At 42.6% G+C, this 27,615-nt stretch overlaps 1 protein-coding gene across 1 annotated transcript; it reads right to left on the reverse strand.

The window, feature by feature from the left end:
• Positions 1 to 796: 796 nt before the first annotated feature.
• Positions 797 to 27,183, reverse strand: LOC119742783 (von Willebrand factor A domain-containing protein 7-like). The gene is given in 20 exon segments (XM_038218956.1): positions 797 to 907; positions 1,123 to 1,249; positions 3,923 to 4,167; positions 4,471 to 4,564; positions 5,067 to 5,301; positions 6,355 to 6,475; positions 6,945 to 7,117; positions 7,501 to 7,749; positions 9,958 to 10,096; positions 10,422 to 10,555; positions 11,801 to 11,949; positions 14,063 to 14,192; positions 15,392 to 15,604; positions 18,031 to 18,201; positions 18,204 to 18,218; positions 18,568 to 18,659; positions 19,323 to 19,401; positions 22,214 to 22,420; positions 26,197 to 26,319; positions 26,940 to 27,183. Coding segments are annotated over 20 exon segments (3,051 nt in total).
• Positions 27,184 to 27,615: the final 432 nt, after the last annotated feature.

Here is a 27,615-nt window from a genome sequence, read left to right on the forward strand (position 1 = left end):
CAGAATTTTTTCAGGGAGGCGTGCAGAAATGTAGACCGGTTATTTTCTCCAGACACTTAGGCCTCCGAAAATCAATAGGTGGGGAGGGGGGGGGGGGGGGGGGACTCATGCCATATTTTCAATGGGAAGCGCCAATAAAATCCTAAAATCATTCACACTATATTAGGCCAAAAAAAAAATCTCCGGTTTCTGGTATGGAGCTTGCCCAAAAAGTGGTGCGGCGACATGGTGCACCCATGTCACGACTATTTCTTTAGGGGCAGACCGTTCGCATGGACATCACAATCCTTCTTTTTGCTGATGCGATTTCTTTCTACGGAATTTATTTTTGGGGGGGCTAAAAAAAAAAAAAAAAAATGGGGGGGGGGGGGCTAAGCCCCCTTAACCCCCCCGTAGAACCGCGCCTTGGTATACGTAGCGGTCAATTTAGCAAATTTCTAATCGTTCTTTGTGGAGCTACTTGTATCTTTAGAATCTAGTTTAAAGATATGATTCATCAAAGTTGCCTTCCGTAAGACTTTCAAAATTCTAAGAACGACTAAGTTTGCCATATGATTATTTTGCTGATTGGCCAGCTGTTAATTTATACTCAAAATGTGAAGAAGTTTGTTTTGGGGTGAGTTTGCAAAGTGTAATACGAATCAACTCAAAATGTCAACCGGTTCAATTCAATCACAAGTCATTCTAGGCTAGGGACAAGCTATCCCAGTACGCATTCGGTTCAATTAAACGTAATTCGTGTAATCGTTTTCCGTGTCGACGACTTTGTGCTGCAGATTCTTGTAGGAGAGTGCCTCTATATATAGGCTCTAGACCTGAGGACGCCCGCTATGATCAACGTCGCAACGATGACCGCTGCAGCTATAACGCCGATCATGCAGGTACTCAGACCAAGAGGGATGTGCATCTACAGGGAAAACAAAAACTATTGTGCTATATATAGAGCATTTGACATCGTGATTAATATGGACATTATTTCGGGTGACAATTTGTTCTGTTTCTGTTGACAAGCTTGTGAATGTGAAGTAGCTCTGTCAACTTCTAAGAAATGTTGTTGGGTTGGATCACTTATTCCCGCCACTCCCCCCCCCCCCCCGCTTTTGAATAATTTGTTAGACTTACCAGTCCGTTGCTGACAGGTTCATCTATTTGTCCAGATATCTTGGTGTAGTGATCCACCCCACACGAAACATTGTTGCTGGCCCCATCACGGACGGTGAATTGGACCATAGGACAACAACAGCTGGCACTTCAACAAAATTACGCAAAATGATTATGTTTAAATCAAGAATCATCATTTATAGAATTTCTCGAGATATAGCTTTGTCTTTAAATTGAGCTGTATTGAGACTCGAACCTCCGACTTTCGGTAAAACGCCGGAACAGTGTTTCGGAGGTCACTGTTTCGAGTACTGCTCCGGTCATTTCTTTGTGCAATATTACCGCTATGCTGTGTAAAGCGCAGAGTGTACAGCAGGTCATGCTATACGACTGAGGGCTTGAGACAATGGGGTGTGTGCGATAATAATAACCCCGAGGACGTTGGACCAGTCCTCGGGAGCTTTTCGTGTACAAACGTTATGGGAGCTGTCGAGAAAAAGTTGAAAGTACAAACAAAGGGAACAAAAGAAGGGAACAATGGAGGGTCCTCAATGAGAAGGGAACAATGGAAGGTCCTCAATGAGAAGGGAACAATGGAGGGTCCTCAATGAGTATAGTAAAACACGACTGAGTGGAGTGACGAGGCTTCGCGTCAACTGGGGCAGGAGGTTACAAGGCCCTGTCACACTGTTGCGAATAGAGCTAACGTGTGCCTGACGTTTTTGGAAATCTAGGTGTACGTTCGTGTAATAAGTTGTCATTCGTTAGTGACACGTTTGGCATAAGTTGTATTCTTTAAAAGTTCGCAAGGGTTCGAAAAGGTGCGCTGGGGTCTAGGACAAATTTTGAGCACATTCAAAATTTTGAGCGGTCGACAACGTAGTGATCAATACGCTATGTATACGTTGAGCATTCGCTGTGTGAACGTTTCGCACTTCGGGCGTAGGTTGGTTCTTCGTCAGCTGTTCGGACATATACGTCCAACCCAAGGATCTTTGTCATAATAGCGAATGCCCAGCGTAAACATAGAGTTTGTCAGAAGCTCGGTTCATACTTCATGCGAAAGCGAATGCGAAGCGAATTTGACATCATAAAACATTTGCTGCGAAATTCGCCCGAGTTGAAATATGTTAAATTTTTGCCACGACGTCACAAATTCGCGTTCGCTTTCGCTTTCGCGCAGAGTATAAACCGGGCTTAACGAATGGCTAAGGGCCCTGTCACACTTCTACGTATCCTAATTCCTTATGAGGTGCGCATTGACATTTTTTCATACGCAGTCTTACGCACAATACACACCTCATATGCATGTCTATCGTTTTGTGTAAGTTTTATGTACGCAGGCATACGCATGGTACGGCCCAGTACGCTGGATAGTTTTGGGAATGCACAAAACTACGCTGCGTACGCTGTTACGCAGGTCATAAGTTATAAATACGCAGCGTATCGGTCCCGCATCGGTCGAGCGCGGTACGAGTATGCTATGTGTTCAAGGGGGATAAGCCGTTCATACGCGGTAATACGCTGACCTCTATGCCCGCTGAACGAACTCATATCGAATGCTGACGTATTGCACGAATTAGTACCGCTCGTCCTGCGAGCAGGCAGCGCATTGTACTTATTCGTAACTTATGAGAAACGCACAAATAGCGAACTTGCGCACTGCATACGCAACTCATACGCATCTCATACACAGTGGATGCGCTGAATTCGTTACTTGTTCGCTAGATGTGCGTCGCACATAAGTCAAAGTAATCAAAAAATTTTGACGTTTTTGATCGTACGGCTGCGTATTGAAAAATTTGGATAAGGAACTCATAAGGAGTTAGGATACGCAAAGGTGTGACAGGGGCTTAACGAATGTGACGACGTGGACTTGGAGAGCGTATTTATGGGTCAGCAGAGACACGTCACTTGACCGGCTGCAGCACGCTAGGCATACGTTGGCCGTTCGTTGCGTACGTCCAGCATTCGTTGGATGGACGCTACGCATGTGTTGTTATTCGTTATTATACAACACCTGAATAAATCCCCGTCATCTGATTGGTGAATTGCAGATCACGTGACATATTATTATTCGGTATAATGCACGGTGCGACCATGCGTTATACCCATGCGTTTATACCGTTTCACTTTGCGCTTGTTCCATGACGCGGTATTTGCGTGCAAAATGCATGCTGGTGTGCGCGTTCAGCGTAGCGCGTATTGTTCCAAAGAGCCAGCGCTACAGCGTTGGGTTCAAACATTTCGTGTAGGGGTAGTTCAACATCTTTAAAATCAAAATAAATTGTAGTTTATAATTTACCAATCAAATGACGAGAATTTATTCAGGTGTTGTATAAAACAAATAACGAATGTTTTACGTTCGTGCGATGGAAAGAATAATTTCATTCGGTGACAGATTGAATGTTCTATTCCACTCGGCTTCGCCTCGTGGAATAGAACATTCAATCTGTCACCTCATGAAATTATTCTTACCATCGCACTCACAAACATTCGTCATTTGTATACTATGGACGCTAGTTATACGCTCAGCATCCGTTCCTCATTCGTTGGGCATTCGTCTTATACTTCAGGAGTTCGCTAAAAAAAACACCCAGATTTTGGCCGAGAATTTGAGCGTATCTGGACTTTGCCAAATTTCGAGAGAAAAAATCAGTACGCTAGGCATAAGTTAGTTCTATTCACTACTATGTGACAGGGGCTTTTGGTGGGCGAATCGCAGCGTTGTGGGCGATCAACCCTGACCGTGAACAACAGACTCTTGAACCCACGCACGCACAGACACGTCAATTGGTACGTTATTACCTGTCAAACCTACCTGTACAGGAAGGTCACATCGTCAGCTGTAAAGTTCTCATAGACGAGAGACTGTTTGCCTGTACCGCCGCTCTCGATCTCAGGGTCCAGCACTACCTCAGTCACGATGGCGTCGTCCATGGCACGGGCGCGCACCCACCATGTGTGCTGTTGGCAGTCACGTCCCATCTGATCCACCGTGCAGCCACCGCCAGAACTTAGAATGCTGCAGGTCGGCGCAATGTGATCGTTTTTGTCTGGATTTTCCTATAGAATTTAAGGGATAGAAGATTAATGTTGTTTACTCATAACTGAATATTCTTTGCGCTAAATAGGCTATATTTTAGGGGCATTTTTATGAAAGTGCTATGATGGACGAGGAAACATTTGCGTAGCAGAAACCGGTAACCAGACCAAATTTCCAGACCAAATTTCCTGCCAATAGAATGGTCCTTAACTTGATTTTGCTTTGCAAAAAAAACCAATTGCGCACATCTCTAGTAAATTGGGTTCAGGTGATGATGTGCAGCAGGATATGCCCTTATCCTAACAGCCGATGAATGTACTTACATCTACTTCATCCTGTACTGCAAACACTGTGGCTTCAATGAACAGGAAATTACGGGACGAAGACAGCGAGCTCGTGACAAAAAGTGTCACTTTGCTGGGAAAACAAACACAAAATGACCATCAGGTCAGTACGAACCAATCCTTTAAATATCGACAAGCATTCGATGTATTTAATTTAAAGCAAAGACATGTTATTCTGAAACAAAAATGGACCATATAAATACGTTTGTGTATAAATTAAGTTGGGGACCTATACCAAAATTTACAGGACCATTTAAAAGTCTTTTAAGATTTGCTTTAAAATGTGCTCAAATTTGCAGGGAAAACACTCACTGAAGAAGGGCACTTTAAGCAATGGGGTGGGCCTACAGGCTTGAGGTTTTTTGGAAATTGTTCCCCAACGACCCCAACCCTATCTCATTGACTTTGTAGAATTACCCCTGCGTGAAGGTAACGCTAAAGTGAAACCTATACGAATCGGCTGTAAGGAATCGATGATTAAGTCATGTTTGATGATCAAGGGACCCGGATGTCTTGCAGTCGAAAGCAGAGACAACACCGAATATTGGAGACCCCCCCCCCCTTCGAGCACCTACACGGGTGTGCCAGCAGGTACGTCCCGGGTAGCGGTGACTGTCACCAGTCCCTCCCTGGTCTGCCCCGTAGCAAGCACCATACTGGTCGGTGACACCTGGGCGGTGACCAACGAGCCCGTGACGGCTGACGACAACGTCCTGTTCAGCACCGACACGGAAATGTTCAGCGTGTCCGCCGGGCCATCGTTGGTGACTCGGAAGCCAAAAGTCCCGTTACCTCCAGGGACAAGGTCCTCTGTATGGGTTTTGGATGAAACCACGAATTGAATATAAAAACTAAATGTGATTAGTAGGACTCTACTCGCGTAGAGTCCTACTTAGAGTTATTTCACGAGTCTGCACTTTAGTAAGCTTTAGTCCAATGAACAGTTCAGCAACATAATGACGCAAAAGAGTCTAATGTATTTGCAAGTGCGACCTTGCTTGCTTCGATTCTGCATGGCGTTCCGTGCAAGGAGCGACATGCATGATATCATCAGGGTTTTTTTTAACCGTAAAAACTATGGTGGCTTTAAAGGGACATCGCAAATATTTGCGTCAACATTCGCGCCAAAAGTGTCACGTCTCGCTCTCCGGTCGCAAATATTGACGTCAATATTCGAGTCAAAAAGTTCACGACTTGTTCTGGGTAGCAAATTTTTAAGGACATTTTGTTTCCAGCAAGCTCGGTACTTGCGACCGGAGGGCGAGACGTGGAATTTTCGACGCGAATGTTGCCGTCAATATTTGCGACCGTAGAGCGATAAGTGAAATTCTTGTCGTGAAAATTTACACCAATATTCGCGATTCGGGGCACGTCGTGAATTTTTGTCGTAACTATTTACACCAATATTCGCCATTTGCGATGTCCCTTCAAGACCATCATAGAAAACTCTACAGTAGATAAATACGGAAGTTGTTAGGAAGTAGAAGGATCACAAACAATAATAAAAAAAAAACCAAATCGAAATTGGTATCTCACTGCGTTGAATTAATATTTCGCCGCGGCGGGTTGGAAGCTCACAAGTTACTCACTCGTTGGGAGGGGGGGGGGAGGGGGGCGGAAGGCGATTTTTTTTTTTTTACACAACTATCTGAAGTACCCTCAATTTTTTTTCAAGATATCAATTTTGATTTTATTTTTTAATTGCTTGTGGCCCCTCTAAGCTCCCGTAGATAACCGTATACTGTATAGCTGCAGACAAACATGCCAGTTTCTATACACAGACTTGTACATGTATATCTCCCAATCAGCTTTGGGTTGTGTTTTCTTTTTCATTCTCAAATGAAACTCCAAGAAGTCACTAACCTATAGTGTTGTTACTGGGAAGTTGCTCCAGTTTGAATTTCACGACTGTGATCTCAGACGGCTGGGTGCGGAGAAATTCCCTGCCCTGAGTGTCCCGTCCGACAATGCTGACAAAAAAAGGCTGAAGAAAAAAGTTCACACACCTGCGCTAAGGAAATCACAAACTATCTGAACCAAAAAAAAAGGGACAAGCAATGAATTGTTCCATACTTTGAAAGGCCAAGTTGTAATAAAATTATTAACAAATCTTTAACCATGTCAAACACACTTGAATATATAATCTCAACATCGGTTCCAGTTTGATGACATACATATTTGTAGGTTTTCTCTGAAGTCGAAAAAGTCTAGGGAAGCATTTTCTCTCTTGATTTTGAATTTTCTTTTTAGATGGGGTTGCTCATCTAAAATGTTGAATTAATAAGAGAGTTCATGTTTACAGAGCACAAACAAGTTCAAGCAGGGAAAATAGTATGCATTTTAAACTGTGTCAGCGCGCCCTTCCTTCACAATACTTTTTTTTACCTATAAAAGGATTGATGCCTTAGACGGTTAATTTATTGATCAATGCGAGCTGAAAATAAACAACTTACCTCAGTGGGGAGAATAAGACTCGCCGTGAATATCCCTTCCGTCCTACCGGTCACTGGCTCAGCACTCGCCGTCAGGAGCGTTGCGTCACCCGCGGAGTTGTGCAGTCGTATCTCGCTGACGGAGGACGCGGTGTCCGGAGCTGACACTTGGATCATGAGCAACACCTCAGCTCCTTTGAATTGAAAGGGTTACAGGAGACGTTCTTATTCACGGCCGGTCGGGTGAAATATACCAATAACAATTACAAATGTACTATCAATACTATTTATTTGATTACATTTAAAACTTAACCGAAACGTCTGTGTTTGTAAACATATTTTTAAAAAAATGAACATGTTGTCATTATCAAAGAGAAATATGAGAAATGGAGCATATATTAATTCGCCCCGGCTGTACAGCAGTGAATAAACCCCCTGAATCGTTCGGAGACAAGACATTCATTGTCTCCTCTCTATACAGGTTTTCGAGTTACAGTGCCTAGGACACTTTGGATGAATCCTTGTTTCATTACCAGAAAGAAAGAAATAATAATACAGAGAGTTATCCTTCGCTCACCCCCAACTGGTTTCCCGTCTATGGGAAACGCAGTGCCTGTTGCGTCCGTTTCCAGAATATCGAAGGTGAAATCCAGATGGCTGTTTGCTGACACTTTGACGCTGTACTCCGTTGACAAATCCAATCCTCGTAGTTTTAGCAGCCAGTTGCCCTTGGCGTTCGGCTCGGTAACGTTGATGCTGAACACGAGCTGTACGTCCGAACTGGTGTAAACGTTTGCCCCCATCTCGCTCGGGGTACCTTCCATACCTTGAACAAGAAAACCGGGGGCCAATGTTATGAGTGTGTGTTTACAGTAAGCGAAACGTTATCGCTAATGTAATGATTCTGAGCTTACAGGGTTAGCGCAGATGTTTTTCTCCGCTAGTGCTGTTAGCACAGAATGGTGATAAGTACAGCCGCATGGTTGCGAAGGCCGATTTATAAAGGGTACGTCATACTTAATTTTGAATGAAATAACATGCACACTGACATGTTCACGTTGGCGGGCGAAATCTTTGGAAATCATTCCTCTCGTTTGGCAGATCGTATCTTCATGCAACTTTCAGGGTTTGTTTCCTTGATAATGATCCAGCTATGTGCTTAAAATCGTTTTGATATGTTCAGTACTTTTCGTTGAAATTGCAAAAATAGGCCTGGCTAGGTGCATTTTAAAAAGTTGTAACACTGGTGTTTGCAATATCGGTAAATCTTTTCAAGCCTCACGAATATTAATAAGGTTCCTATTCATTATGGTGTGCAGTAAATACTGGCAGAATAGCCTCGTTCACGAGTTATTAATTATAAATACAAATGTATCACCCTTTTTGTCGGCTTCCGTTGGTCGATACCGAGACCCACGCGAAGTAACGCCGAGTGACGCTAATAAATATGCTAATATGCGCTCCGTCATTGTTGCCCCAAAGTCAGCCAACCTAAAAACCATGCACGTGAGTTAATTTGGTCAGCAAAAAAATCCTCGTCGAAATTTACCTTGCGGATAGTTTCAAGGTGTAACACAAGAGCGTTTGCAACAACAGATTAAGCTGAAATTCGGAATATACTTAGATGATATATGTGTTCAACTGCTCGTGGAATTTTAACTAGAGGGGATTCCTAGAAATCGAGATAAATACATCATAATTTGGTGACGTTTTCGAACGATTTCTTATCGACTTTAAGGTCAGCTTTACCAGTAACTAGAATTGACGTTTCAGCATCGATGACGGCGATTTTTTTCACTGACATGAAGTTTAGAATTTCTTCTTCCGTTATAATTTAACATTTCAATCAACCTGAGCATATTTTCTGAGAAACACAACGTTCAAAAGGCCATTTTTTATTGGGGGGGGGGGGGGTGTGCATGAATTTCACTGTTCTGTTATAGCAACCAAGTACGTAATGGGATTAACGTTGTTTACAACGGCGACGCTTAGGCCTTCGCAACCACACGGCTGGGTAAGCAAAGAATCCGTGGTTACCAGAGCCATGAAGAATAGTGTTATCAAGCATAATTTCATGGAGATGTTAAGCAGTAAATATTTCCATGCTTAGCCGGTAGCGTAAATAGGGGGCATCACGGGGGCACATGCCTCCCAGTGGATGTCCGTTCCCCCGGGTGCCCAGCCCCCAATTAAAATCTTGAATTGAACAAAAGTATATATAGTTTGCCATCTGGTGGCCCCCCCTCCCCCTTAAAAGCTCCAAATATTGGTATCATGGGTGTTTTCTAGAGCAGGCAGCAAAGAAAGGGGGCAGCAAACAAAACATAGTAAATCGTGACGTAATAAACAGGACACGTTTATACTACGCTGCTTTGGGAGTCATGTTTATTACTTCACGATTTACTATGTTTTGTTTGCTGCCCCAACGACGACTTTTACACAAATTACACGTTTGGGTCGAAACAGGACCTGAAAAACAGCTCTCAAAAGTACCTTTTTGTACTCATTTCATGACAGACACAATAGTCGTTTTTATTTCATCACACCTTAGGCTACATATACCCGGAAAATGACGGAAATGTCCTCAACCATTCCACAACCTCTTTAAATTATAACGTAATGTTGTTCACAGGGGGTGCATACCTATGTCCCCCAATACCGATGTTCCCCGAAATCCCTACCAATATAACCTTAACCCTAACCCTAACCCTAGCCCTAACCCTAACCCTAACCCTAACCCTAATCCTAAGGATTTGGGGGAACATCGGTAGCGGGGAACATCGGTAGCGGGGAACATCGGGTAAATCCCGTTCACAGTCCTACGTGTATGCTAGATCTTGCAATTAATAACGAATGCAGTGCTGAATTCAACCATCATTGTAAAGTAGTTCCCTGCACCGTAGTTCACTGAAAATGAAAGTGTTTACTGTTCTTGCACGGTGTTCTAGCGAAACATGCATCACACTTTTAGTTCATTTCTTATACTTTCCTTGACAAACTGTATCAAGACATTTTAAAAGAACCTGTTCGATACCATTGGGTTTCATGATGATCACGGTGTTACTCGACAGCGACCCGACAACAGACACCAGGAGCTCCCTCATGGTGGAATCGACGGGTATGTCCACATCCAAAGCACTATGGCCCCTTGAAGTCCTCTGGATTATTTTCACCTGGTGTGCGAAGGAAAAGGTTTTGATTTTCATTTAAACTTCAGTAAACATTCGACCCCATGGTCTTGTCGTTAAGTGTTTCATTTCTGTATTCATCAGGCGCGGATCGGGGGGGGGGGGGGGTTCATCCCCACTCTATGTAAAAGCAACTTACAGTTTCGAGGTATGGTTCAGAAAATACAAAAAGGAAATACTTGTTTGTAATGGGACTACTCTTATACCACGAAATTCCAGAGTATATTCACAAAAAATTGTTCCGGACAGGCATCAATCTGCCTAAACTATTTCAAAAAAAAATACCACCCTCTAAAGTCTAAAATAATACCTGAGAGGCTCGGATGTCGCCTTCTATAATTTGTGTCAGTTCGCGGATCCCACTCTTGTCTGTCCGGTAAATCTCCCCGCCTGATGCGGCGGCGATACTTACATAGGACGGCGACACACTCGATATATCAATCGCTGTGGAAACATTGATAAACAAATGAGCTGGCATCAGGACAAGTTGTCATTTTGAGTAGTATGGTAAGAAACTGCTCTTCAATCAACGAATAGTATAGTGTTGTGAAGTGCATGCGATGCTTCCTTCGTAAGTATGGCCACCTCAACTTACGAAGGAAGCATCGCGTGCACCTGTCGTTGATCTCCGTTAAAACAAAATCTAGCTGCTGAGTTGAATTCTCCGTCTTCGATATTGTCGCTGCCATAGCAAAGCAATTTCAACATACCATCACCGACACCACGAAGTAGCACTCCGTCGTGTGTAAAACCATATTTTGTCGGTTTTCATTTTTTCATTTTTCAATTTTTTTTTTTACATTTTTAAACATTATTCATCAAGGCCTACCATTGCACGAAGTTTCAAAGCTTCAAGAGCTTTACTGTAATAATTACGCTAATTATCCATGGCAACTTTTGCACGAAAGTGACAATTTTTGTTTTCACGAAGTAGTACTCAAGTTCCATTTACCATTGTAATGCATGGCGCGCACAGTACTCAAATGCGAGCAAAACGTTTTCACGAAGTAGCACTCTTATCTCCTTGTGTCAGGCCTGGATTATCCAGCACTGTGCTGGCCTTCGAAAAATTCGGGGGCCTACGAAAATATCACAGTGTGGCCTGGATTGCTTAGTATAGCTTAGCATCAACATGAAATTAGTGCTGGTGTATAGGGTACCTAGGGCCTACGGAACACTGGTGCCTAGGGCCTACGGAACACTTAATGGACACATCATTACACTAGGGTACGCTCTTCAGGATATAGATGTACATGTATGTCAACATTGTATACTCGCGCTCACATCAAAACAGCGCATTTTAAAAGCTTTTGTACTTTGTCCACTTTTCAATGTTATTGAATACATTTTGGTTGTTGCGATGTTGGAAATATACCTTAAAATCCACAATTTTTTTTCTCATCACGAAAAACTGTGGGGATGATTCAATAGCCCATCCCCCTGGTCTTAAAGGGGGGATATATATACCCCCCCCCCAGGATTTACACCCCTGCAGCCAAGTAATTCCGGCCTATGTATCCTCTTTAGTGACGACTAAAGAAGTCCGATCCTTCGTCGTGCGACCGTCTTCTTGCGCGTTCGTGCGCCTTTGATGAGCGTTCGCGCAAAATGGCGGTAGCGTTCGATAACGTAAATTTTGGGCGAATGGCCAGTCTAGGTGTTTGCAACATGTCTATGGCCTAATCTCACCTCGTTTGCGTCGTCTGGAGGAGCAAGTACCGGTTAAGAGATAGATGACACGGACCTCCTTCTGCTCAATTAGAGCCAAGACATCCGGCACCTTCTCGCTGTCCTTATCGGTGGCGTCTGTGAACACGTACACATTGGCTCCATTGATACTGCAACCGGTTAAATGTTACCATAAAAAGGTTATTTTTACAATGCATGTTAGGAAAACAGTCAAAAAAGCGCGTCACACAGCAATTCTTTTGCATAAGGCACCACAATGTTTTACTTACAGTTTGAAGCGCGGCTGCGGGATTCCACACGGTGACCGGGGGGGGGGGGGGGGGTGAAGCCTGATAAGAGCGAGAACGATGGTCTGTGTGCCTCTTCCATTCGTAAAACAGGGGTGTGCAAAATGGTGATAATAGAAATATCCCTTTGAAAGTCGTTATTTGTATGCTTTCTTGCTTCTACAGGCATAATTCAAGCAATTGTTCTATACCGAATGTTTATATTAGTCTAGTATTGAAAGAGCAATTCTAGAAAAGAATCTGTATAGTTGCTTCGTGCCATCGCGCCGCAGTGAATCCCGTACGCCGACACGTGGGAAATGCACTTACCGTGTATAGTAGCACCTTCAATGACGCCCCTATAACCCCTACACAAAAATGATCTTTTTTGTGGAAACGCTTTTTTAAGATTTCGTTTTTATTCCTTGAAAGATTTATCAAAGGTCTCATCTTTACTCCAGAGTCGTTTGAAGGAAATCGCTCAGTTCAACATGATATCGCGAAAACCAAATTCAAAATGGTTTGTCTCCAACGTTTGTTTGGGTGTATGACAGTCTGGTGCCTGGCTCAACGAGTGAGCGATAACGTTGTTCGTAACTAGGAATTCGACTGGCTCGGCGTGTTTGCGTGGTGACTGTCTATGGGCCTTTCCAAAACTCTGGCTTTGTATTAAGAAAAATTAAGGCCGCCGGCAGGCAACTTCGTGGACTCTTGGTGGTGCCTGTTAATGTTTCAAGAACTATCAGTCGGTTGATACGAAACCAAGAGTTGGAAAATTCCGTTTGGTTGGCATCTCAGTGGTTTAGAATTCAGAGGAAAAGCCGTAGCCGAAGACGAAGCCAAGGTTTCGAAAAACCCCGTGTGTTTTGTCAACCGTTGAGCATTGCAATACGATATCGCGCCGTTTCGAAAAACATGCAGGGCCCGGCGCGCTGTAGCTACGGTAGCTATCTAGCTCTTTCGCTCGTACCCCCGCCTCCAAACAGGACCCTGGGAAGGGCAGACGAATAAACGCTCTGATTGGATAGATTTTGCGTGACCTGTGACCTGCAAGTCATCACGACCACGACCCTGCAAGGTTTGAAATGGCCGTTAAGACTGAGTCATTCATCGCTCTTGTATTCCCATTCATAAATGCGACGCCCCTTTTTTGGTTGAAAAGCATAACAATGTAGGAAAATCTGTAAAACTTTTCTGTTTTTAAATTTTTAACCCCCGTCAGTTGCTCAGGCTCCGTTTCGAATTCACGAAGGCTCGAAATACATATCATTCGACGCTCAAAATTTGTCCGCATGGTCCGCAATGAAAAAGAAATCACATCCGGTTTGGTGTGTATGTGTTTCTATGGCAAACTTTTGGGATTTGCGCGCATTGGCTTACCGCGGTCTACAGTGATCTCCATTAGTAAGACGGGGGTCTACAGCTGCAGCCAGATGCTTTATACATAGGTCATGATAAACTACCCAGATGCCATCCCAATTTCCTTCACAAGATTCTGTGAAGCTCATCAGCCCTTCCCAGCGCCCTGTTTGCCGGGCGGGGGGGGGGGGGGGGGGGGGGGTTAGAGCGAATCTAGCTCTGTGTGTAGGCTCCTTGTGTAAAGGGTGTGTGCACGGACAACGATGTATACAATATACAATGGGTTTGCTTGCCAGCGATGTGTGCGCGCCGCTGCTGTCAATGAAGGAAATGATACACGTTCCCCGCTGGGGTCGCACAACCGTTCCAAACCAAAACCAAAAAACTAATTGATAAAACCGCGTTTTGTTAAGGGAACACATGTGTGCTTGGCCGGTTTTTTAAAACTATATGTTTAAGACCGATTAGAGTCCACATTTTATGTGAAATTGGAAAAGTGTTTAAGACTAGCCACCAGCCGGTCTTTACCAACCGTTTAAAACTGGCCACGTGACGGGCTCTCGAGCAATAGGAGTGGGTAAACTGTCTTAGGTATTTATGACTACCGTTTAATACACGGAGGGGTTGGATTCTAAACCTGTTCTGGACACCAAGTTCCAAGCCGCTGTTCGCCAACTCCGGACAGTCACCACCGCCGTTGGCAGTTAGCTCGTTGATGTACTCCACACACCTCTGAGCATCAGTGGTTACAAAGACCGGTCCGTAATCTGTCCCGCATAAAAATGAGTATATTTGCAATTAGTATGACCCTTGCAGGCATGGGCGTCGCCAGGATTTTTTCTAGAGGGGGGCAAAAAATATTTTTGCCAAAAAATGCTTGTATTTCTCAACACATTCTCGATTTATCAGTTTTAGAGGGGGGCAGGGACATTTTGCCCCCCCCCCATGTCATTAAATTTACACCACTTTGTCTTCGCGCCTCTTTTTCTTTTCTTTTCTTTTTCTTTTTTCTTCTTCTTTTTTTTTTTTTTTTTTTTTTGCTTTTCCGGGGGGGGGGGGGGAGGGCAAGTGCCCCCCCTTGCCCCCCCCCCCTCGCGACTCCCATGCTTGCAGGAGTGCAATTACAACTTTTAAGTTTGGATAAGTTGGCATATTGAAACAATAAACAAGTTAAGATACCGGTAATAAATCTCGGAGTTGACGGGGTGAGTAATAAGGGCTATGCAAATAAAACGACGCATTAAAACTGCTTGCGTCTTGACTGGACATGTTTGGATTTATTACGACTGGACTGGATTTATTACGTGTCATGCACAGATAGGACCGGATCCAGCCATTCGCACTGAACGATGAGGCGCGCCTATACGTGGAAACAGATATTTCTGCTGTTGGACATTTAACAAGTGTTGACTGGTGTGGTGTGGGATATGACGTGAACACCCGAGTGGCGAATAGCACCCCGAGACGAAGCTGACGGTACCATGCGCCCCTCGGCCTTACATTCTTTGGACTTTGATGTAAAAATCACGAAAACAAACAGCAGTAAACACTACAATAATGAAAATCGAACGTCAACTCACATGCTCAAAACAGCTGATCGTCTGCTAGTTCGCTGCTCCCACTCATGTGTGAAAACATCGTGAAAATAGCATGGGTACCAACGATACAAGCGTTTATTAGGTACGTGATCAGGAGTGTGCCATCATGCCATGACTTTTTATAAACTTAACACGTTATCGTTCTAGGCCAATAACAATACAGTACTTAAGACAAAGGCATAACAATATTGTTTATAACGGAACTGTTAAATAACATTTACTTCGGGATGCCAAGTGAGGAAAACCCTCAGAAATCGACAATAACTCGTTCAATGACTGGCTGCATTTTGCTTGTGCGTGATCCAGTTGTTGTTCCAACTCCCAGGTTTACAAATTACCCAAAAAAACTTGGTTTCTGCTCCACCAACCTGGATCGTTAAACGGTGCGACGACGTACTTGGAGGCCGCCAGGCAGGTTTCTCCGTGCAATCCCACGAGGCGGATCGTCTCCTCTTTCACGGCAGCGACGTCATCGGACATACTTCCCGAAACGTCAATTACGAAAGTCAGCGAAGTGCCTGCGTCCAGGTTCAGCAGCTTGCGGAATTTCTGCTCGCCAATGAGCCTGTACAGACCAGTTTCTGGTGGAAAACAAGTTTATTGTCAATCAAATTGAGGGTTTTGGTTCAGCAATAAAAATGGCAGCTCTTCCCAAACTTGCAATTACGTTATATCATAATGTATTGATACCACAGCTTGCATTATCTTGCTGTCATCGTCTTCTTTTTACTGGTCTTGATTTTGTACATCTGTCATGAGTTTATTTCTTTCCAAGGCAAACAAAGCCCAATCTTGGTAAAGCAGTGGGTGTTTTTTTTTGGAGGGGGGGGGTCGTTTTTTCCCTTCTTCAGCAACTCGTAATATTTTGTCCACGCCCAGTTTTCTGGTGCAACCACCAAAATATGCAAACCACACCCTGACACTACATATGTCACAGCTGAACCCACTTTGACTCCAACTTTGGTGAAGAATATTCCTAAATTTTGTACACGCACCGAATTTAACCAAGCACTTGGTCACGTCGTTTGTAATAAGCCAAAAGTCAAAAGTTGCTTCGCGCTGATATAAAGTCAAAGTAAGATACAGCCTAAATTTGACCTCACTCCGTTTCTTGAAAAAACACAATTTTGTTTGAAATACACTGCAATCCAGGATTGCTGGAAATCTGTCTGGAAATAAGAATATACAGGGTGAGTAAAAAAAAAGCGAAACCCAAATGTCGGGACTTCTGTTTTTAGTGAAGTTCTGCATTTAGCATAAAATCTAGGATAAGAAAGCCCAATTCGTAAGCTTTCTTTTTAGTACAAGAACATTCCAATCACTCATGTACTTTTGAAGTTACGGAATTTTAAACACAACCACCGTTTTAAAGTTCTGTTCCACAGATCACAAAAAAAGGTGTGCGTTCCTTCAGCAAAACGAAACAATTCACACACACACACACACTCATTCTCAAATTTGTATCCTTGTGGAGACATTCCTTTGTTCTCGTGTAGTAAAGTGTTCAATTTTGAAAGTGAAGTTTCAAAATGCTCTTATTTTAACCAGAATTAGTTTCCTGGGCTGAAATTTGGACTTAATATCCCTTTTCTAAAACTCTTCCATTTGCGACGGATCAACCCACCTTGGAAATTCCTAAGTTTTTGAGTAAAACCCATATATCTATTTCGTGAAAACCTTGTGGAGACCTATTCATCTATAGAAATTGCCCTGTGGAGACCTTTACAATGTTTTGTTTCCTATTGTGTGTGTGTCTCCACAAGGATACAAATTTGTAGTCACACCCACCCATGTTTACGTTACATACCTTGTGTGGACATTGCTTTGTTTTCGTGTAGTTAAGAAAACTCGGTACAAAAAGTAACATTACTTAAACTGTGAAAACTCTTTTAACCCAATTTTTTTTCTATGATTCCCTATAGTGTTTCTCTACATTCTGCTACGGATAAACCTAACCCAAAAATGCCTCTAAACCTGTTTTCCAGAAAGGGCAAAACCTTATGTGGACACGGCTTAGTCCACATAAGGTTAACACAACCTGCATTATGTGGACCTCTTTTGTTCACAAGTCCACATAGGGTATGTAACACAAACTCACACCCACCCACACCTGTTATCTTTTTGCTGAAAGAACACTTACCTTCTGTTGATCCGTGGACAGAACTATAAAACGGTGGTAGTGTTTAAAATTTCGTAACTTCAAAAGTACATAATTGATTTGAATGATTCTTGTACTAAAAGAAAGCTTATGAATTGGGCTTTCACATTCTAGATTTTGAAAGTGCTACATGCAGAACTTCACTTAAACAATGGTCCCGACATTTGGGTTTCGGGTTTTTTTTTACTCACCCTGTATATTTTTACTCACCGAATATCTCTTGAATGAGTTTGTATTTGACCACACCCACTTTCTCTGGACATGTTTTCTGCCCACTGCCACGCCCCTATTTATTACCTCTTTGATTGGCCATGCCCCCTTAATATCGGTCAACAACCCTTTTATTTGAAAACACTCCTTTTTGGACAATCCCTTTTATTTCACCACATCCCTTTGATCGAAGCACACCCTGTTTCAGGCGCGATTCTATGGGGGGGGGGGGGGGCTAGGGAAGGCTTTAGCCCCCCCAATTTTGTCTACCCCCCCCAAAAAAAATCCATTAAAAATAGAAATGGCTATATGTAGGATAGTGTTCATGATTGTAGGATGTTGTCAGCACTCCACATTGAAAATAGGGAACGAGCCCCCCCCCCCCCCCCCCCAACTTATTGATTTTCGGAGGCGTAAGTGACCGGGGAAAAAAAATAAATCTGGATCCACCCCTGCCAGCCCCCCTAAAAGATAGGCTCTAGAACCGCGCCTGCCCTGTCTTAATTGACTACACTGCCTTGTATTTTATCACACCTCTATCATTAGAACAATCCCCCTTTTTATCTGATTACACCTCTTGTAATAGTCCACCTCCCCAATGTCCCCACCCCTAGCTTTGGACCACACCCCTGGGTATACCTGGGTGGAAGAAGAAGTCCTCGGTGGCTCGTATTGCCGTCAGCGCGGCCTGTTTGTGGAGGGTGTAGTGCGGAGATTGGCGTGGATCCGAGGATTCCTTGTTGATGCCTCCGGTGGCGACCTCGGTCCAGGACGTGTCGTAGAGACCACCATGGGAACACGCCCCAAGTCACTTTCTGGGTCGGCAGCTGCGAGAGAATTGAGTTGACATATCAAAATAAATGTTCGGGGTTTAATTTGGGGAGTCGAGTAGGAGCACCCCGGTGACCTGGGTTCGAATCCTACCAAGGTGTGACAGGTGGATTGGAGACGTTTCCTCCCACCTGTAAAACCTGCTATTCTTAATTTTATAGGCTTATAACGGAAATTTCCCGTTGACGTCATTAATTCGCAACCAAATAGCATTTGCTTGAAGATGTGGATCTTGAGTTTAGAATTTAGCGGATAGAAACACAAAAAGCATTTAGTATCCAAGCATTCTGGAATGAATTTATTTCTAATTTTGGGCCGTGAGAAATAAGGCACGTGATTATTTACCTGGCTTTGTCACATCCTGCCCGCTTCTGTAGCCGCTGGTAAGGTAGTGAACATAGGGGCGAAGATTGTTAGAGCAATCTTGCAGTTCGGGACTGTCGAAAAAAATATGGGGAATCGAGAAAAAGAAACGAAAAGAACTTTTACATTGTTCCCAATGATTATATCACATTTACAATTTTCTTTTTATCGGGTCAGTTCAATCACGAATTAATTTGAGGAAGATATTTTTCATATCTTATGACTTATGACTTTGAGCTATAATTGCATAGCCAGTAGCGGATCCGGGGGTGTAAACATCCCCCTCCCCTCCCCCCGGCCCTCAGGCCCCCCCCCCCCATTCAAACGCTGATTGTTTTTTATTATACTAGTAAAGTTGGGCCAACAAACGATGAAATTTGACTTAAAATTCCTATTTGTTTCTCAAATTTCCTTAGGAATGGGGGAAGGGGAATGCCCCTGACCCCCTATAACGAGGGCATGCTTTCACTCAAATATCAAACACCCCCCCCCCGTCTGAATGCGTTTCCTAAAAGCTATAGATCCGCCCCTGATATAGGAATGTAGGATTATATATATATAAAAAAAATGTTTGCAGTATAAAGCTTTTACATTGTAATCTAATATTCGCAAACCTCGTTCTAGTTTTCATGAATCACTGATACGTTTGACATAATCCAAAGCACTGTTCTTTTATCGAATTTGAAGCACTCATCTCTTTCGGTTCATTTTTCGTTGGCGTTTCCCGGATGAATTACCGTGTAATGTTTCCGGCACAGTTTCGACACATGCCTTCGCTTTCAGGGCTTTGGCGCAAAGACAGCGGATCATGTATACCTAGAAAAGAAAATTGAAAAAAAATGTTAAAAGGATTATTGAAATACATCTTTTAAAAGCGGTCCCCCCCCCCAAGAGAATGCTTTAAAAGATCAAACTATTTATATCATTCAACAAAGATATTTTTCAAACAAAGACACTGACTAAATGGGGAGCCGCCAACACAAGACTGCGCGATAGCTCAGTTGGTAGAGCACCGGAACGGTAAGCCGGAGGATGCAGGATCAAACCCCGCTCTATATACTAGTCAATTTCTTTGTTAACCTTATTTCAGTGCGCAACACGATTTACATGGATCTTATTTTCTTCGTTCCATGCCATTTCCTTTAAACCCTCTAGCCAAGAGGCCGTGCATAATTTCTTTTTTTCCCCTCGCAAACACATCTGTCATAGACGTCCTAAGTACATAAATTGTTTGCCAATCGAAATTCAACATTAGACCAAAGCAAATCCGGGTCATCTGGCATCATAACACGGATCTAGATTACAATCAGTCGATATCGAGAAAATCTTGTTCCTGTGTCACATCCGGGCCATCTGGCATGTGATCTGCTTTTTGGATACTTTGTTTGTGTTTTTCTGTTACTTTTGCTATTCACGAAACTGGACTATACATACATCATTCAGTGTGCTCAAGTGTTGCTATGCAAAATGTGCAAATCATTTGTCTTGATTAAGGCAATAAATGTGTGCTTAGCCGGTTTTAAACACGATGTTTAAGACCGGTTGGAATCTGGATGCTGATAATTACCCGAGTCAAAAGCGAGGGTAATTATTAGCATCCAGACTCCAACCAAAAATAAAAACTTTTCGGTCCAAAGCAAATAAAAAATTATATTTATATATAAAAAATTATATTTCCAACAATTTTGTTCAACAATTTTACTTCAACTTTTTCGAAACACCCCTCTAGCTATGTTATGGTTTGTCCCTCTCGCGAGTAGTCGTAAACAATTCCTTATGGGTGCACCCTTGCATTAAAATTCCCATAGACACTAGTGCTAAATGCCCATACTTCAAATTCTCAGTTAAAAATACTCAAAATTCTCACATGTATTTAAGCTGCACAGAAAAATGATGATCAACATGTCATCTTTAATTTTCTTTTCATTTTTTGGTGGGTTGACCATTGACTTTTCGAGAAATTTTCGCCCAAAGCGGAACGGTAGCCATCTTGAAAAACGATCCCTCCACAACAAGGCAAAATAGCGCCACTTTGTCGAGCCCAATTGTATCCAAAATGCTCAGAACAGGAAGCCCCAAGTCCGGGCCAGAGGTTCATTGCCATATCTCTTCAATTGCCCACTGTTATGGCTCTCAGAAATCTCTAACGTAGAATATTTTGAGGGTATAACTTTAAATCATGAGCTCAGCGGATGGATTTTTGGCCTATTTACCGGTGTGCACACTTTAGGACCTTATTCACAAGGAAGCCATTTTGGTCGTGTTCCCTGAATGTATTGTATAAATTGTAAACTGTGGAATGGGATAGTGCCAGACTATCTATGCATTGCAGCCTCATTTAAAAAAAAATCAAATGTGGCTTAAACACGAGGTAATGTTGCAATTAACTTTACGTCATGCTTTCGTTTCTCTTCGCAAGTTAAAAAAATATAGATTTTACCTCGCTTTCAATTCAATATGGCCGACTCGTGAATAAAGCCCATAAGGAGATGGCGAGCGCGTCGCGCGTACTGCCCGATGCGGGGCACAGAACGCAGCTGTGCCGGTGTATTGTGAATTTAGGGCTATGAAACACTGACTCACTGGTAGTATTGCGCATGCCTACGTGGGGATTGTGAACGTTCAACCAATAAAACGGTAAAAGGCACCAGATTTCATAGGAGTCCAACTTTCATGTGACACTGGAAAAGTGTTGAAGACAAGCCACCGGTCTCTATAAATAGTTTAAAACCGGCCACATGACGGGCTATCGACCTATTGGAATGGATAAACTGTATTAAGTATTTATGAATAAGTTTTAATGGCTGAATGTTGGCGCTTTGTTTATTTCTTGCACGTTTAGTTTACTATTTTCGAGTACAGTGTCTTTGTTCTCAATTTATTCGGTGCAATAAAATTAATGGTAACTTTCTTCCGGAGATTGCCAACATTAGGCCTATGTGTCTAATATTCGTTCCTAAATATAGGCATAATCAAAGGTCAGGATGACAGGAAGTGCAAGTAATGGCCTACATGTATGGGGAAAAAGGGGGAATACCCCGTTTGATAACATCACGGACCATGTGTGTAGGATCCGTGATAACATCCGGTTCCTAACAAATTCGTGCATGGAAAACGCGTTTACGAGCACAAATGGGCGCATGCTCTTAAAGTTGCTCCTTTTAAAGCACACACACAAAAAAACAGTTATATAAAACGCATAAGAGGAAAAGTGCGTTTCGGCATTTGCTTCAGAATCACAGCGTGCCGTGGGCGGAAACGCTTTCGGGTAAATCCTCTGACCCAGCCCCCACCCCCTTCAAAAAAAATAAATTCGTTGACAGAATTATAGTGTTTGGAAAGGGTTTTTTTCAACGATCGCTCGGCTAAGTAAAGGTATGGGAGAGCTAAGCAAAAAAAAATCCGTTCTGCCACTAGTCCTTTTCATTAAACATTTTTTTAAAAGAATCTTCCTCGAAGCTGGTCGATCCCTAGATTTTATCCCGCTGCAAAAACTTTCAGATACGCAATGGCAACTTTTTTTCTTTGCAAACAAAACGCGTTGTGGGTTTCAACCCATGTGTTGTGAGTGGTTTAACACGCCATTCCAGTGGCTTCGTATCGGAGTAAAGAAAGATGAAACTCTTACCTAGTTCACTGGAGGTGAAGATTTCATCGGGATTCTCGTTAAGCCATCGGTGCAGCTCGATCCAGTTGGTGTTGGAGTAGAAGCTCTGAGCCATGTGCAGGAACTGGCCACAGTACTGGCGCGCCACATCGTAGTCAGGCGTGCTCTCGTCTCCCGCCAGAAGGAGGGTCAGCAAGGTGTCCTGGATGCCCATCATCTTGCGGTTACCTTGGGGGAGGGGGACGTTCGAAGACGGGACACTTTCTTTTGTTCACAAGCATTCAGCCACGACGTTTTATATTGGCGACCATGAAGCTGCATAAACTACATGCAAGGTTGGCAACAGTTTTGCCAACAACCTGATAATTCAGGCCTCCACGCTTCACTTCTACAGCATAACCACCCTTTAGAACCCCTGAGCCTCCTGACGACTGGCACAGCATACTGTCCGAAACAAGTTTCCCTGGTTTTTTTCAGAACCTCACAAACTCACAAAAGAGATTTGTAACATGGTGCTACTGTTAACTCAATCTCATTAAAACCAAGAACAAACAAATAAGCTATTAAAACTTTCTTATTTGACCTCCAAGGGATGACTAAACGTTTGAAAGTGCGGGTAACATCCTCACGATATATTTGGGTTGACTTCAGCACGGATCCTACACACAATGATTAACGACTCGGCCCAACTCCTGGTTAGACGCGTGATAACGGCTCGTACTGGTGGCAAATACCATTAATAATTGTCAACAAAGACCGCTGCGTGCGGTGGCTTTCAGATTTGCAGGGCTCTGCGCCCGATATGGTGTCGAAGTCTGTAAAGCCAGCTAATTATATTTTCGAATATTCATGAGTCTACGTTTTGGGTCTTTATTATTGAATTCTGATAAAGTGATAACTACATAACCATGTTAATGCCAAGCACGATATCTTTAGCTTTAAATGAACAATGAAATGTCGCTTTTGTTTCATCGGTTCGGCATCACATCTCTCTAAAACTTGTTAATGAAAGCCTATAAAAACGAAATTTGGGTAAACGATGTTTTCCTCGAAATTTGACATTTATTTCCCAGGTAAATACTTCATCTATGACGACAAAAACTGCACAATACCATCTGTTATATCCCGAAGTATTTTTTTTTTTTTTACAATTTAGGAACAAATATATCTTACATAAGGAGTAGTTTTGCTAGTAGTTTTACAGTTTTGTGAATATTTCCGTTTTAGATGTCGTTCAAAACCCCGACACAATGGTATACCTGGAAAATTCGCGATTACGCGCCAACGTATGCCCGTTATCACGCATCTATACCAATTAAGGCAAGTACGTACCCTCAGTGCATTTTGTACTGGAGCTAAGAACAGCCGTTTGTCCTGGTGTGTAGGATCCGTGATTTCAGTGAGAACAAAAAAAGCGCGGCACCTAAAAAAAAATATATCTTTATTTTTCTTAGGTTGGGGTGGGGTAGTTGAGCTTAACGGGAACAATGTTTTTTTTTCTTTGGGGGGGGGGGGGGGTGGTAAAATGGAGTGTTTTATAAGTCCCTGGACTTCTAACATCTTCCACATAACTTTTTTGCTTTCCATGTATCTTTGTTATTTATCTTCGTCAAATACTTTTATGTCTTGTTTATCTACTATTAAGCTGCGAACTTTATTTGTGTTCATTATGGAAGTTATGAAATAAAAACTTGATTGAACTGAATGAATGCCTATTTAGCCTTAGGGGCATTCAGGAGGCTGAGAACCTATTTGCTTTTCCCAAATAAGCACCCCCAATCTCCAATTCCTTTGCCTCTTTTACCAGTCCACAGCCCCACCAAGTGGCAGATGCTTTCCAGTCCCTTCCGTATAGCAGAGCTAAAAAGGTGTCATATAGGTTTTCAATCCATTCCATGAGTTTTCAGTGAGTCAATGGGTACGAATACGGTTTCCAAATCGCAGAGCATTAGATCTCGTATCTGTGTTCACATTAGCGTGTGGTCAAAAACATTCACGCAGGAAAATTCTCTTTCGTTTGTTGGTTTTCGATTAGGCGAATTTGACAGAAGTATTCATTTTATCGAGAGTAAAACGCACTTATAGGAGTCTGGATTTGGCATTTGCATTTCTCCAAACCTCAGTCATAGTGGCGATAAGAAAATCAGTTTCATTTAAGCAAATACATTTATACAATTCTCATGACCTTTTCATTTTATGTGACATTTGCACAAAATGATCACACCAAGTAACAAATCGGTCACTTTGGCCGGCACAGAAAAAAAGTCTGTGTTTTTACGCAGTATTGTGTCGGCAAATATCCAACATTTATTTCCTGCTATCACCTTTAACCTTTACATTTTCTAAGTTATGTAAAAAAATGTTCCGTAATCTTATCGTAAAAGCACTGTCAACAAAAAAACCGTAAAATTACGGTCAGTTATGGGGCTTTTCCAAAAACACGAATTTCCCGTAAATTTAACGGTAATTTGCCGAAAAGTAGAAGGAATGCAAAGTGGGGTGGCGTCGGGGCTGGATGCAGGGGTAGTATGGGGGGGGGGGGGAAATAGGTTCCAGTTGCGGCAGCTGGGAATTGGGTATGCACACGTTTTACAGCTTGTCTGTTACACGCATAGTAGTTTTCGTATCATTTTAGGTGATATTATCTGTAAGTTGTTATGTAATTTTCATTTACAGCTTTTTATTAATCCCACAGAAAGGGGGCCGACCCACTGCTGGTCAACACCGCAGGATTAGCTGCATCGCTCTCCAAATTCTGCAACATCAAAGCATTAACAGTGATCAGCTTTGAATGAAAAATACACGTAGCGAACCTTGCGTGTTTGCACTAGGTGTGTATACGAATCACAGCTTAAAAAAACGGTTTGAAAGGGGAGGGGTTTGGAAAGGTTACGAATACAAAAGCACTGTGAATCCCAGCCTGCGTCATATACGTCAGGGCACCAAGTTTTACGGGAAATTCACGTAGCATGTTCTTTCTTGTGACGCTTCGAGCGATAACGGTAAAAAATACGCGAATTTGACAGTGTTTTTACGGACTTTGTTTACAGTGTAATTTCCGCTTCAAATGTACTTATATTTTTCTTTGAAATAACTGTACGCTCCTTTATTAAACTTTCTCAAAATTCATGTAATTTTAGTCTCTGTTTTAAAACTAAATACATGCAGAACACAATATACATATAATGCAACTGCCTAATTTCATTGTGCATATGTTACTTTTGTAAATGCACAAAAATGAATTCCTGAGCGGGACTGAAATCTAAAACTCACCAAATTATATGCCGAAAATGTCTCCCTAAAGGTACATTAACAGGAATTGTCAATACTGTTTCTGCGCTTTGCTGGACTTTTTGGAACAGTAATTGAACAGGAACATTATTAAGAGGTCACAATCATCAGGCCTATCAAACAGAACAACGTAAACATTAAGAATTCTCACGTTTATTTTTAAAACATGACATTGGTGAATATGATATATCAAAAATACTGCATGATAAATGGTCAGCATTGGCTATTTTGGTGAAAATCAAAAGAGGTGGTTTTCATGAATGAAAGGTTTTTGGAAACACCATGTGGGAATAATTTCTCAAACTAAGAGAATGGTTCTGAAAAGAACCAGAGGTATGAACTCGACGTTCCAGTCAGTATGCTCTGACCGTCTTCAGGAGAGTGCCTAAACTCTAAGAAAGTAAACACTTAAGACTAAGTGGTAATATCGAAATCGATGAAGTGTAGAGCAAGCTTGGTGTGCCCACTGAAGTCGAATTACAGTAGGGCTGCAGTCTCAGTAGAGGGAGGACCTATGGTGTATATAGGAGACCCAACAGTCTGAGGTGATAGCAGAGGACCTAGGTTGTTTTCATGTTATCAAGTACCAGCTATGGATTAAGGTCGAAAGGTTAAGGTGCAGGCGTGATGGGGGCTGCGGCTCGTTTGAATAATACAAAAATATTGAAAGCTGGTTAATATCGATACCAACGTATTTGAAGGTTTATACATACCATTGTCAATTTGGTTTCCGTTAAAGTGCCAGACTGCCCTGTGCGAGTATTTGTTAGATATCTGAATGTTCGCATTCAGTATGGCTTTGATGACTCGTTCAAATTTGGTGGAGTATACACAATCTAGCACACACAAAAAACAGCCAGGATACATAACAAGACGTTAAAATAAAGCCATACATTAACATGCGTTTCAGAAGACTGTTCGTGTCACTGTAAAAAATAAAAACAATTTAATCGACGTTTCGGTGCCAATCGGGATTACTATAAATGTAAAGTCGTTTTAGATGCTTTCAGCCCTACAGTAAAGAGTAGCTATCTAAAAAAAGAAAAAAATCATTTTATTAAATTTCAATGGCTCTGAACCCTTACTCTGTGCATTGCTCTATATAAACATTGTTTGTATGGTTTACAAGTTAAGGAACTATTGTGATAAAGAGTCAAAATATTCATTGTTCATCTGATAGGCATTCCCAACAACCGTTCTTGTTGTTAAGTCAGCTAATTACATACAAGACATTGACAGATTCGAAAAGTGAAGTGACTTTGGACAGTAGGTATTCGTACGTCGAGCTAATAATATCACTTTGTGTTTTTTCTTAGAATCACGCGTTTCTTTCATAGTTATTAGTCATCTCAAAATTAGCGGATATCCACGAACATCTCTCGAGTTGAACTATCCACCCTGCAAAGCCCCAAGTATCATGTACATTGCTATATGACTGTGTGTGCATGGGTCTTACCTCCGTAGTGCCTCAGAAACAACCGCGAAGGAGTCAAGGGATTGAGTCCCGTAAGATCGCCCTTACGGTACCGATCCGGATTGGTATCTTCGAAGTACCTCGCCACGGCACGCACGATACCCTGCACCGTGATGTCCGTGAGGGTGTAGTCGGTCACTGGTAGCGAAACACCGGCGTTGCTTGGCAGGAACGCCCCGCTCTGGCGCACCAGGCAAGTGGCCACAAAGACCCACAAGATATGCATCGTCGTCGCGGTGAGCTGCCTCATTTCAGCGTCGTAGGTGGGTTATATGAAAATACCACACTTCCCGAAAACGCTCAATGTTGATAATGGAGCCGAGATACGAAACAGCCGACCTAATATTGTTCTTGCCATCACAACCACCATAAACAAACACTCTTAGGAAATGTTAGGAAACGTGTTTTTTTTTCACGTTTTCCTTCCTCATCCATTGGCACTAGCTGCCTTTGGAGGATTGAGATTACGTGGCAGACGTGCGCTACTGATTTCGTAGGATGCATTTCATCAAGGTCTTAGGCCGGATCTTGTGTTGTTTTTGCTCTGCCAAGCATAAATATAGACCTGGATTATGCTTGAAATCCTCCATACTGCTCCAGGATGTCACTGGAGCCTCAACACTGATATTGGCAGTCACTGCCGCATAATTTTGCATGA

The sequence above is a fragment of the Patiria miniata genome, unplaced genomic scaffold, assembly GCF_015706575.1.
Source record: "Patiria miniata isolate m_02_andy unplaced genomic scaffold, ASM1570657v1 HiC_scaffold_6, whole genome shotgun sequence".
In the NCBI taxonomy this organism is placed as follows: Eukaryota; Metazoa; Echinodermata; class Asteroidea; order Valvatida; family Asterinidae; genus Patiria; species Patiria miniata.